The following is a 14,410-nucleotide window of genomic DNA, read 5'->3' on the forward strand; positions in this document are numbered from 1 at the left end:
AGTTGGAATTACCTGAATAAAGAGACTGGAGAGAGAGAGGGAGGAGAGGGAGGGAGGGGGAAAGAGAGAGAGGAAAAAAAAAAGTCTGAGAGGAGACTCAGTGATGTCAGCAGTATGTCTTAAGGAAATCTACAGCTGAGCCCGGCAAACCTTATAACTACATAGCACTCAACACCCAGTTACGTGGTAAGCAAATACCTGCTTAAGAGGAAACTGATGTACTTTTACAGAACGTCAGTTAATCTTTGAAGAAACTTTAGCCAAGCTGATCAAAGTCCCTTAAAGGCCTTATTGCCTAAATAAATAAGGTTACAAGTGGTTGTATAACGTTAAGAAAAGAGTAAGAACTAAAAGTCAACATTATTGATTACCCTTTTCCTGCTGGCAAAAGGGAGTTTGAAACTCATCTGAAATACATTTGTACCATGGCTGTAACACACTGAGCTGTAGCAGCCACGGATGCAGTTGAAATCCCTGACCACCAAAGTTTCCAGTCCGTTTAGCCACTACACTTTTCCTCTTTGATGACTTATTCTGGGTTGGCTTCAGTGTCTTTCTGCTCATATAAAATCATATGCTAAAAACACAGAGCAGATTGATTTGGGGGGAAGCTCTTACATTCTAGATATAGAAAACACAGGTAGTTCTGATAGGATTGGGGGAAAGTTGGATACCTTTACCACAGAGAGGAGGAGATGTGAGGGTTTTCCAATCACAAAGCCTGTACACTACATTTGGTACCATGCCAGTGTTCAATGGTTGTCCTTGGATACCATTCTGTGCCCATATTCCCAGAGATACTGCTTCCAGGAATTACATATCTCAACAAGCTGGTCCAGCACACCTGTAGTTCCGCATCACCCACAAAGACATCCCATGGCCCAGATGTTGCTGGGTTTCCCTCACTTCTTTTTGCTCAGGGGTAAGGAGATCAGCATAGGGTGAGTGGTTTACAAACAAAATCCTTCCAATCTCAGATTCATAGAGAAGATATTAACAAAAGCAAAAGCTTTCCTTTCCTCAGCAGAATCAGTAAACAGACATTTAAATTTCATTAACAGCCATGAATAATGTCATGATATGCAACCATAGGAAACTGGAGGCTGGAATCCTGCCTTCATGTGGTAAAGTATGTAGGCATTCAGGCAGTGCCAGTAGGCAGCAGCTGTTTTGCATTTAAAAAGACAACAGTTAGATGTGATTTTTTTTTTCTTTGCCAGAGACTAAAGAATTTCACACGACTTGGATTGTTCCCCAAATCCATGAACCTGTTGCACTGGTATCTCTTTCTCTATATTTACTATGAGGGAGATGGCAACAGCTCCTATCAGTTTTCATTATAAAATAAATGCTTGTGAATATCTTTTTCTGCTTTCGGATAGGCTCTTCTATTTGCAGAGCCCTCTAAAATGTCATGGATGAAGCACCTATACTAGAAATTATTTTTCACCATCCAATTAAATTTTGTTTAACTGTAACTGAATTTGCATTATTAAAACTCCCCAAGTGCAACTTTCTTTTTCTTCTGGCAAAGATTGGGAATCTGCACAAATCATAACTGATTATGGATACTCTAACGTGCTAGTCCCATACATCTCCCAAATCAGCATCCACAGCAACACGGTGTGTGTGAAATCAGATGTAGTGTAAGGGATCATTAGGAGAGGGCAATACTGGGATATGCTCAGAATGAAGCTTTTCACACTTTGTGCAAACACACCACAATTCAGGTTTTAATTACTGTGCTGTTTTGCTAATACTCCACGGATCCCTATCACATTCCAGAAGACAGAGCAGTGGGACAAAGGGATGAAATTTAAGTCGTGTATGCATTTCTCAGTTTTGCACATTTGACTTGAAAATGGCAATACCTTTCTTTGAACATAGTTTTCCATTCATTTAACAGAGAGCTCATGAGAGACTGGGGATCTTAACAGGAAATGACAAATAGAAAACCTCTCTCCCAGGAAGCTATGGTGAAGCTTCAGGAGATGACTGAGTTGATCTCACTTCTCATGGGCATAAGAAGTAGTCTTTCAACTTCTCATTCCCCATTTTCCTTCTGCTTTAACTGTGCTGTCCCTTACCAGTAAGCATCCAGAATGGGAGAGGAAAAACAGAACACAGGTTCCCATAACCTATCTGCCTGGCAATAGCTGCCTGTGCTCAGCTCTTACATGCCCTTTGTTACAAGCAAAATATTTTAAACAAGCTTTATTTCTCCTTGGGTGACCACAGGCTCCTGGGTTGTTCCCACACTGTTGCTTAGGCAAGCTAAATCCCTGGAGAAGTTAGTTTGTTAGTTCACACCCTCCAAAATGTGTAAACTCACATGTTGTTTCTTCAGCTTTACCTCAGTACTAAAGTCCATAAGCCTGGGCCTTATAGTAATAAGAGGTAAGTGTTCAAAAGTTTGGACTAGATAAGTTGAAATACGTATCCAAACTTATTCGATCAATAAGGCCGAGCAGGATGTCCCAAGATCATAAGAGGTTTGCTCAGGGCATTTTCAGCTCTTATGTTGGCTTTGTGTAGAGTGAAGTTAGGAAAAGAGACAATAAAACTAGAATCCCTGGTAGACAAAGTTAGTCCTACACATCAGACCTGTTACTCCCATTTATCTTGAATCCAAAAGTCAACTCTTTTACTGAAAAAGTGCTCTGGACTTCTGAAGTGTTCAGTGCCCTCAAGGCATAAGGATGTGCCCACCAGGCATAAGGAAAAATCACAGTGACACTTCAAGTATTACCTATTTTTCTCAGCATCAAGACAATAAAAAAAATTGCAGTTGTTGTGAACTCCAAATTCATGAGATAAAAAAAAAAAAACAACAACAAAAAAAAAAAACAAAAACATCACGCGCATCATATAAATAATCAAAGAATCACAGAATCAATACACTGTGTTGGAAGAGACCGTACAGATCAACTAGTTCCAACCCCCTGCTGTGGGCAGGGATGCCACCCACTAGACCAGGTTGCCCAAAGCCCCATCCAAACTGGCTTTGAACATCTCCAGGGATGGGGCATCCACAGCTTTTCTGTGCAACCTGTTCCAGTGCCTCACCATCCCCACAGTAAAGAATTTCTTCCTAACATCTAGTATAAATCTCCCCTCATTTACTTTAAAAACATTCCCCCTTGTCCTATCACTATCTGTCTGAGCAAAAGTTGCTGTACAGAAAAACGTGTTGTTATATAAAACCAGACACCAGACTAGAAATGAACCTTGCACAAAATAAATTTAAGATGTCCTGAGCAGACACATCACCTAAGAACAACTAAACACCTCTTTGTACTGTTATGCACCTAAATATCTGTGTAAAGCTAATACTTGTCTCCCTAGTCCAGATCTTCGTAAGCACCAAGGAGCACAGCTCCCAGAGAAATCACACTGGTGCCTAACATTATGGCATATGTGGTCCCTCAGGACTCAGACTCCCACTGTAATATTGATATAATGGAACAGGCAAACCTTATAGGCATTTCATGACAATTAAAGTAAAGATAGGGAGGAAAAGCACAAAAATTTACCTCTTGTAATAATGCATTTATTTTTAATGCACCTTCCAAATCAAAACAATTTGGTAATGTGTTCAGTTATGATGGCTCAAGGCCAGAAGCATTCTGCCATAATTCATGGCGCTCCTCATTCTGCAGCAATTTCAAACACTTATTTTCTGTTTCAGTACTAAACTATTGGAAGTTAACATTTTCTGCACGTACCAGCTGGCTTTCCACCTTAATCTACACAAGTTATTTTTTATATTTTTATTACAGGCTTTTGAAAAATTACATCAAAAATACCAAGGCCTTCATTTAATAGAAGTGTTAACAAAAAACTGGTTGGAATGCTGCTTAAATTGTCTATGGGCTCATTACTTCAAAATCTGTCTTGATTTGAAAGCAAATACTATAAAACTTATGCGGCAGAAACTATATTCATATTATGCTAACAAAACGTAACACACAATGCAGAACTAAGCCCAAATACCATTTTCTCAAACATTGTTTGAATTATACCTAGTCATTCAGTATGACAGACCTCCAGAATTAAAATTTGTCTGCTAAAAACTGGTAAAAATATATACATCACTGTGCACATGAAAGAATTTAATTTAAAAAGTAAGAAAGTAACACAAAATTTATTTTCTTATAGCCTTATTAGAAGATCCCCTACAGCTAAAATTTTACTGACTTTCTTGCATGGAAGTAGAAATATATACTTTCCAAACCACAACACTTGAATACATGAAATCAAATTTAATCCAAAACTAGATCTTTTTAAACACAGAGAAACCCTCCATGTGAGAACTTTGCACTTTCTTTACTGTATGTTTACTTTAATTGTTTTAAAATAGTCTCCTTTTGGGGGTATTTTTCTGGTGTGCATTAGAGTATTTACTTGTAACTAACTCTAAACTGTGAATCAAACCTTTCATCTGCTTATTCACAGAGTTCTTGATAAAATAGAATTCATTACACATATTCCTCCAAAATTAGTTAACATTTTGGACCTGAAGGTGTTTTAGGAAATGCAGTTCTCCAAACATGTCAATGCAAACAGGCACGTGAAACTTCCCACTCCAAAGATACCATTACCCATGTTCTCACTGCATGTGTGCATTGGTAGGACCCTTGATTGATATTTTTCTTTCTTCTTTCTTTTGTCACCCCCTTGTTGACATTGCAACAGTGGCTGTACCAAGGAATTCACAGCACATTACCTAGCCTGCCACAGTTTAAAGCAGTGGTTTGTGTACAAGCCCTCCACCATATGTTCTTTGCATTATGAAAGGCTGTGGCTGACAGTGTTGTTCCTAAGGGAAATTTACGCACATGAAAAGCATATAATTGGAATGGGATTTTATTCCACTTGACGAGTTTCACACGGAAGGATCTGGCTGAGAAGAGCCCAGCTCTGTTCTCAATGAAGCAAGCAGTGACCTTCTTGGAAACCGTGTTGCCGCAGCAGTTAGTGCTTTCAAAAGCTTCAACTTCAGCTCAAATAACTTGGCTTTGTAAACAGAGCAATTGCTGAGATGTGGCTTATCTGTTCACATTAGGGAAGGTGTTCTTCATCTGACTGGCTCAGGATTTCAAAGCCTCAGCAATGCTGCTGTCAGGGTAGAGAGAAAATTTTGATGGTGAACCTGATCTTCAACATTTAAGCTCCTGACCAGAGGTGTTGCTTCTTGATGACAGAAGTACAGACATACTACTTTACCGCCCAAGATGTCAAAAGAATGACCAGGTGGTAAAAAGCTCTGGAGAAAAAAGCACCCCATGAGAAAAGCCACTCATTCCCATGCACTTTTGGCTGCATTCTCCCTGACTCTGGAAATGAGCCTCCTCCGGTTTTGGTTCTAGCCCAGAGACGGGACAGATTCATAAGCAGGAATTCAAATTCAAACTGACTTTCCGCACACCAGAGTGAAAATGAAAACGGGCTTCAGATCCAAGAAGGATCTATTTATTTATTTATTTATTTTAAATTCTCAGTCTGGTCAAGATGTCAGGATCAGCCAAAATTCACCTCAGATTCCTGGAACCCAGCCATGTGTCTTTGCTTTCTGATACTCTGTGGTGGGCGCATGTTTGGTTTGCTGCATTGTGAGCCAGCAGGACACTTAAATCTCTCTGTGGGAATAGTCTGCTCAAATTGCTGGTAGTACCCCAGCAGGCAACGATGCTTTCTGTACCACTTCCATACTCCTTCTTATAAGAGTGAGAGGAGACAGCTCTACAGGTCACTCTAATATAACACTGGTTTTGTTGCAATAGGAACAAGTCCACAGTCGTGGAGAAGAATGCTCTGCAGCACTCAATTCTGGAAATTGTCTTCAGCTACAGGCAGGATTTCTGGCATAAGAAATGACCAAGGGTTATGGTCTAGAATGGTTTCTCCAGGGAATTCTGGGAGAAGCAGAACTGAAAGCAGTCAGTGGCAAGAACCATTGACCACTAGAAAAGGAAGATACTTCCTCTGATCTAACATTTTCCTCCACATCATCCAGGATGGTCAATCCCCCTGGTGTCCCTGTGGCTTCTCCTCAAGCCATGATTCTGGGATGTATGAATTTTAGTAGTTACAGTTAGAGCCACTCTGATGACCAGAAATCCTTCTGGGAAATGTTGGAGAGCCACAGCTTTTCAGCCATTGGATCCCTTCCTTCCATTGATGTGTTTTCTATGGCATGAAGAACACTCCTCATCCAAAGAAAAACTCACATGTTTGACATACCATTGCTATGTCCCATCACATATCTTCAAGATCACATCTCAGACAACAGAAAGGGGAAGAGAAATCTCTCCCAGTCAGGTTTCAGTTCCTTAGGGTCACTGAATCTAGAAAGTCCACTGTGAATTCTCCTCCATGGGGACACAATCTCTAATGGTCAAACACATTTCTTAGTCTGGGTTAGAATCTAGCAGCTGGGTTAGTTTTTTCCTCACCTTTGAAACTCAGAAATGTTTTAATGGAACTCCCCTTTGCAGCAACTTCAGAATTTATTTATTTATTTATTTATTTGTTTATTTTTTTACTTGGAATTTTATTTTCATGAGCAGCAAGAAGGGCCCTGTGAGAATACCCATTCTGGACTTCCTCTTACTGAAATTCTTTGAGCTGTACAAACTTGGAACTATCTGGGACAAAAATATGGCAGTACTATTACCAGCTTCAGATGCCCAGACTAGATGACCTCTCAGGAAACAGTATGAAAAAGGCAGGCCAAATTAAAAGAGTCTTTTTGTGCATTTAAATAAGTCTTCCTGGAAAATAACTTTTGGCTAACTGAAAAGAACTGAAACATGTGGTTTGCCAGACTTTATCAAAGGGGATTATGAGTTGAGCCTACAGACAACTATTGAGGTTGACAGAACCTACAACACTACTGGAAGTGCACAAAAGAGGGTAATAAAGGGAAGGGTACAGAGTTTGAGGTGCAGAGTTGTATGTACAAAGACTATCCGCAAGCTTATTCTCTCCAACATAGATCTTGGCATCTATACTACAAAAAAAGATTAGGGAAATCGTTTTCCAAGAGCAAAGTGCAAACATTTGTCCAGACAGTGCTAAACAGACTCAATTTTAAGACGAAATTTTGTAGAAAGCAGAGTAGTCATAATTTATCTACTGAACTCAGCTTTGAGAGCAAGACATATAATTCCATGATATTGCACTGGAAGAAAATAATTGCTTCAAGACAAGAAGATGGCACAGGAGTGCTGTCCACACCCATTGTCGCTGTGATTTCACCATAGTTTCCATTGTAACCTCCTATTTTCATATACCATAAGCATTGCAAAATGCTGACCTTTGGGGCTGCATTTTTCCATTCTTGCTACCTGCCCCAAAGGTGAATTCTTTCATAAAGCCTAAGCAAAATCTTTTCAGGGACCACAGCTATTACTTCTTGGCTGCTGTCACGACAGCTTGCCTGGGGCAGATTATATAACAACTGCTTTGTTCCTCTGAGCTAAAATAAATCCTACCATCCATCATGTAAAGTAGAAAATTAGAAGCATGGAAAACAATTCAGAGCTCTCCTGATTTTAATGCTTGCAAGTTTTGGTTGTTAAGGCTTGCAAATGGCAACAGATAAAGAGAAGAGAGATTGAATGGGGAGATACCAAACTGAGCAAAAGCTTCTTTTAATGAGAATTGTTGACACTATCATATTCATATCTGAAAGTTAGAGTCCAGGAACTCCTGTGTTACAGAGACAACTATTGACTACTGTTAGGTAAGGCTTTCAAAACATGGCAACATAATAGGAAACAATCTATTTTGTCACTTTGAGTATCTCCTGCTCGGCATACTTGCTTTTCTCAAGCTATTTGTTAAGAAGTAAAAGGATGTGTATTTCCACCCACTGCCATAAGTTAGCTGGTTTCTTAAAAGGTTAGGTAAGGTGGTACCAAGTGCATTAGATTCTCTGCATTTCTCAAAAGCAGCCTATTTGTAGGAGTGTTAAAATGTAGATATTTATACTGAATTGCAGGCATCAGTGCTTGAAAATGCTCTCTCAGGGTTTTAAAGACCACAGGCTGTGCATGAGAACAGAAATGATTAACAGCACTGAAAGCCAAAGACAATTCTGAAACAAAAGCCCATGTCTACTATTAAGACAGCACCCAGGTGGCCTTATATAGCCTCACACATTCTCCTGATTTTATCATTCATAGAAAATATGTCTGAAAGATACTGTACCAACAGGAAAAGCCAGTCTCCCTATAGGCCACAATAAAGACTAGAGTTGTCCTAAGGTCTCTGGGAGTGCAAATATATCTGTTTCAGTAGTCCTAGTCCATGAGAATGCACACTCCACAGCCTGCAGCTTTATTTTTTGCCAAGTGGCAGGCAGAGAAAATTTGGTCGCAATATGATCTTTTAACACTGCTGAGTAGTTCATTAATATTCATATCTCAGTTCATCTCCTGTGGACTGGTCTTACAGGGATTTCAACCACAGATTTCAAGGCACAAACTGCATGAAAATATGAAATAAGTTTTCTAGAAGCAAATAGGATGGCTTCAGTAAAACATAGACATGATCAAAGACAAGTTACACTGAAGGTTTAATTTATGCATCAGCATTGTTGCAGGGAATCTGTCATGATTTCTTTATATGCCTTCTTTTCCTACATCTTCCAGGATCTCAGCAGACACCAGGAACTGAACAGCATTGCTGCTAGTTCCTCCACGGAGTCCAGTTTAACTACTTCCCTGCACAAGGCACCAGCCCACTTCACTGAACCTATTCTGACCAACCAGTTCAGTCCGCTTCTTGTTGAACTGACCTTGGCTGCATTTGCATGACTATCTCTGACATTCTGTTATCTGTTTAATTTCTGTGCTATTCCCACCATCATAATCTTTTCAGGTTTAGCTGTTCCCATGCTTTGATTTCACCTTCTGCCCTCCTTCCAGTTTCTTCATTTGTCTTCAAATGATTTCACTTTACATCTGCTCTTATTCCAGTTTCAGCCCTTTTGTGTCTGTTTATCTACTTTTGTTGACTATGTTATTCTATATATTCTATGTTAGTCTATAAAGTCATACTGTTCATGTGCTGTCTGGATACATGCTATTTGACACTAAATATTACTCTTTAATGCAATACTTTTAAATCCCAAGCACAACAAAATGCCTAGCAAAAAACAAAGCTTACAAGGTATGCAAAATAATCTGCTTGTTCTATAACCTTCTTTTCCAAGCTGCAAATAAATTATCTATGTGACAATCACTGACAAATAATTCCTCTAGTTTTGTATGGTATATGAGAATGTCTGTCAGATATGCAATTGCACCTGCATATGGACCTTAATGCCAGGCAAACAGTGCCTTTGTTCTCTAATATATCCACTATATGTAATACCTGATTAAAAGCAAAAAGAGGGATGTTGAATTCACTTTGTTTTGTCATTCACTAATTTTTTATCTGAAGTAATTGCTTAACCCCCATAAATCCTTTTGGCACTGTTGTGCAGTATTTCAAGAACAGCTTTTATCAGTGCGTTTATGTAGAACTCTCTGTGACTCTTCTACTTCTCATAACATACCTCAGTTGAATGCCATAATAAATCCAGAAGAAACAATGACACTCTTTTGTCTCGACTCTCCATAATTTTCCCAGTACTGCTGGTGTAGATATCTGGAACACTGCAACATACCCTGATTTGAAGTCATGCTCTATCTTCCACCTACTCTGTAGCTATCTGCAGCCTGTTGACAATTGATTTCATCAGGACAATGAACTTATACCTCTGGATTGCTTGGAATGAAAGTAACTCTTTTCCTCAGGGTTCACACAGCAATTTTCTTTATTCAGCTACCTCATACCTCCACTTGCTCCAGTGTACCTTTGTAGATTTTTTTGCTGCCTTGGTAGAATTTGTTCTTCCAGATTCTAAAAGGCCAGTTGTGCTATTTATCTCTTCATGCAGGACATCTGCTTTTAACACTTTCTTGGAACAGAGTTTCCTGATGAAGGAACTGAGTTAATGCCCATTCAAGCACGTCTACTGTTTCTGCATTCCAGAAGAAGCTTCTGCAAGCTTCTAAACCTCAGTACAGCAAGCTTCAAAATATTCCCTCCATACTACTTCACTCCACACTTCTGTGGTATATGGTTCACTTTTTTTTTTTTTTTTTTTTTTAATTGCTGCTATTATTGGCCCAACTGTATTTCCACCAAAATTCACCTTTAACATACTGCTCTTGTGCCTCATTTTCAGGATCCTCCTTTAGATCTTTCTCTGCCTATCCAGCCTTGCAGTGATTTGTTAATTTTCTGCAAGATACTTTCACTTCTTTTTTTCCTTTAGAATTTGATTGTTTACATTTTCCCAACATTGCCCTGGTTCATTGCTTGTCAATACTGCTTTTAACTATGTGTACTGTCCAATAACTTCCTTTATTTTTTTTTGTATTGCTTCCTTGAATATTTCTCAGATGATCTGTAGTGAGATTTCTTCATCATTGCAAATCAGTAACCTACAATGTCACCCAAAAATGCCCTAGAGGACTACTTTCAAGAGCTATCCTTTAGTATAGTCCTGTACTTGCTGGACACAGAAAGTTGGAGGTGCTTTGCACAGGAGAACAGAAGCAGAAAAGCACTCTATATTGAGTGAATCTATAGGGTATCCACCAAATAATGTGAACAAGTTGCTACTGAGCCAGGTGTAGATGAGGGACACAGACTGCAAGCAGGTAGCTCAGAGAGCCACACACCTGAGTTTGCCTCTGAGGACAGCTCTGATTTCCCATCTGATTTCTGAAGACCTGCTCACTTTGGACAGCAAAAGGACAATACTCAACAGTCAATGTCTGGTCCTGGCCATTCAGTGGGTCCTGACGTGGCATTACATCTTTCTGGACAAAACAGGCTGGCCAAAAAGACACCCACTCTGTCCAGAAGAACACTGTGAGCCACTCTGATTTTTATGGAGCTTGGCCATCAGGCCTAACCCATGGAAATCACTCTGGATTTCCAATAAGTTGAATCTCCAGGAATCTGGAGCTATCAAAACGGAGTGAGACAATTTAATTCCAGCATTGGCAAGACAGCATTTGGACTCAGCAGATTACAAGATGTCCTGCCAGTTCTGGTTTTGGGCACACACTCCAAAGCAGGTGAATCCTTCCTGATTTGTAGTTCCACAGTAAATAAAGCATTTCACAGAGCTCCAGCAAAGATGAAACTAGCTGGCTGCTAGAAAAAGAGGGCCAAGAGAAGTGGTCCATTTCAGAAGAACTACTGTACTTGCTGCCAGCAGTTTCTGAAATGAAAGCCAAATAAAGTAACTGTAGTCTATATCTATATATCTATCCATATATACCTATATCTATATCTGCATTGAGATATGCACCTGTGTGTAAAACATAAATTTGTATGTACACACTCATGCTAGATAGTATATGTATTTTGTGTGTATGTGTGCACATGGGAGCAGAGGTGCTTTCTACAAGTGATCTGTTCACACTTGCTGTGGTAGACCAGACGCATCTTCAACTCCTGTGACCCCAGATACCATAGTGCTGGAGAAAGAAGGGGTCCTTTGCTCCTCCCAGGTTTCTGGAGCTAATTCACTTCAGACTCTCTCATTTTTACATCTCTGCTTCTGACTCATTTGCCAATCAAAGTATATCTCTATCTCCCTCACTTTTTTACCATCATGTTAAGAGTAGGACAAGTTTTGTGGACTTTGGCAACTGAGTCATAAAAAATGAACCTCAAGAGCTTTGTTATAAAATAAAGAGGGTTGGGCTGGATGGTGTTGCCAAACTTTAAAAAGCTTCTGTAAAAACGTACATTTTCCTATAGTGCTACAAAGCCCATATTTACCTAATAGACTGTGGAAAGTCTAAAGGAGCTTCTACAAAATTTCTTGTAAATAATATTTGTTTTAAGAATTGATATGCATGCCAAAAACAATGTACTGCATTTATCAGCTTGGAACTATTACAATCTTTTTGGTAAATAATATCCTGTTTTCTGAAAAGCCTAAAATGTGTATCTAATCCAATTGTGTCACCTCTCATTTCCTTCAAAGACAGGGAAAAAGGCAAAGTTAAGTCTGAAATTCTGTTTTGAATTAACTGCCACTTTATCTCTAAGCGACTTCTTTGTGCAAAGCTGTTACTGCAAATACTGTTTCAGAGATCATTCAGTCATCTCCGACCCCTGCAATGCGTAACTACAAGGTAGTGAATGCTATCAGCACTATCATCTTGCATTTATGCATGACATCTCATCCAAAGTGTTCCCGCTTCTTGCAGAGGGATCCTCTTGCTGGGGACCAGCTGCACCCTTCAGGGTCTGGTTCATAGTGTGGATGTGATTGGTAGAGTAACTGGGTTGTAGGAAGTCAGACAGACACTTTGACTCCACTTTAATGTGACATGACTAAATCAAATAACACCCTCTAAGGTGAAAGCCAGTAGCAAGTGCTCCATAGTGTCATACAGCCATTGAAAGCAGGAAATTAAGAATATCTTGGGTGTTATTCTCAATTCCATTCATCTCTTTTTACATCTCTCTAGCAGTATGAAGAGATCTAAGTGTAAGAAAGGTTCAGACATTCTAATAGAGAATGCAAGACTACAAAAGGTACTTGCATAGAGAAACTTGGTTATCTTGGTTAATAGCACCTTTTAAACTTTTAAATAGCACCTTTTAAACTTTAAACCATTAAACTTGGTTAATAGCACCAATTCTAGTCAGGACAAGTGTGGTAAAAGATTGAATACTTAAATTGAGTTGATTAAAAACACAATTTTCTTAATTAGATTAAAGTAAATTTAAACTCATTACACTACTCCTTGTCAGTCATTCCAGCCCCTCTCTCTCTCCACTCAACCATGCACCCACAAATACCTTTCCATACCAGTCCATTTACTCTTGGTCCCTCCTCCTTGTCTTACTCAGCAATCAGGGTCTCCTCTTCTTGAAGGCATCTCCTGATTGCATTGGCAGTCAGCTGCTGAGTGCTGAGAAGCTCATCTCACCTTTGTTCTGCCCAGCTCTGTCATTTCTTCTAGCCGGTCTCGTTCCCTACTGCTCCTGTAGCTTTTTTGCTCTCAGCTGCTGGAGAAGGTTGAGGTGGTGAGCCAGAGAGCAAAGAAGAAAGAAGAGAATTTATACTTTGGTATTTTGGAAGCTGGAATCCAGGGAGAAGCTTAAGAACGTGACTTGAGGCCAAAATGCTTGGCTCTCCAGTTACAGAGCAGAGCTAGGCAGGTTTATTCCTATCGTAACATTGTGGCCCATGTCTGGTTGTGAGCTGCCAGCATTGGTGAAGTGCAGTGGGTTCAGAGGAACCTCTCCTTCACTCATCTCCTCTCTGCAGCCATGTGGGAGGGAAGGGATAATAGAAGAATTAGCAGCACAGTGAGAAACTTGTCAGAGATAGAGCAGTCTACTGTGGAGCATAATGCATAACACATTATGAGACTGTATGCCTGGAAGTTATTATGGGGACATCTGGAGGTTACAATTCCTCCTGTCACTGTCCTCCTCAACTGTCCTCTGTTTCCCTCATTCCAGCAGACTTGTGGCCCTGAAACTGTTAAATTGGTCTTTGACTATTTCATTTATCGCAGCTGCTGAGTTGGGGGAAAAAAAAAAAAGAAAAAAAAAAAGAAAAAAAAAAAAGCTGCAGCTCACTAAAAACAGATGCTGCCTCTGTACTAAGCAGATAAATTAAATACATAAAGAATGAGTCGTGTATAATGTTGATTCTTTGTAAAGTTTTAGTGTTTTTATCCTTGATATTAAAATTCCAAGAACATTGTATCACTTTGTTTTTGATCTGTCTGGATTAGTGAAATATATCATTGGCATTACTTATGAGTTCTGTAAATTAGTACTGTAAATTAAATGGACTAACAATTTACCACAGAAATTATAGTAAAGAGAACAAAAAAAATAAATCCATACAATGTCCATAACTTTTATCCATTGGAGTAAACTCCCCACTCCCACACCTGTGCACAGACCTGCATATACACAGATACACAGGAACGTGGTTCCTCAAAAGGATGCTGGACTCAAGCCCTTCTAGTACACTCTCTCAGAGCTTGCTGGCTGTCCAACAGAGATGTATCCTACTACCTAGTTAGCTGAACTGAGATGAACACTCACCTTTCTTTCAATACACTGCAATAGTCAAAGCTGATCATAAAAATGAATAAGCATGGATGTTTTTGTTGGAAACACCTAATCAGTGTTTACAGTTCTATGGAAATGCAATGGTGTGCATAATACTTGAAAACTCAAATGTGAAATATCTGTGTTTTTCGGGTGTTAAATTTAACCAAATTATGATCTTTGCAACTTCGATCTATTGAAACTGAGTCTACTTTTAGGAAAGACAGGCAGGGAGCTTGCGGTCTGCCAGAGC

The 14,410-nt window shown here is 39.5% G+C and overlaps 1 protein-coding gene across 4 annotated transcripts in view; it reads right to left on the bottom strand.

Moving 5' to 3' along the window:
- KCNJ15 (potassium inwardly rectifying channel subfamily J member 15) overlaps positions 1-13,162 on the bottom strand; it is a 37,148-nt gene extending 23,986 nt beyond the window's left edge. The window contains exon 1 of one of the 4 annotated variants that reach the window (XM_068688163.1): positions 13,017-13,162. Coding sequence is in view for 2 of the 4 variants with exons in the window: in XM_068688127.1 (XP_068544228.1) it covers positions 12,896-12,903 (8 nt within the window). In the remaining 2 variants the exon portion in view is untranslated. Of the gene's footprint in view, positions 1-12; positions 189-12,885; positions 12,919-13,016 lie in introns of those variants that run through there. The other 3 variants (XM_068688127.1, XM_068688117.1, XM_068688147.1) reach the window with 3 other exon arrangements.
- Between the last annotated feature and the right edge of the window lie 1,248 nt (positions 13,163-14,410).

Source organism: Anas acuta, chromosome 1, assembly GCF_963932015.1.
Source record: "Anas acuta chromosome 1, bAnaAcu1.1, whole genome shotgun sequence".
In the NCBI taxonomy this organism is placed as follows: domain Eukaryota; kingdom Metazoa; phylum Chordata; class Aves; order Anseriformes; family Anatidae; genus Anas; species Anas acuta.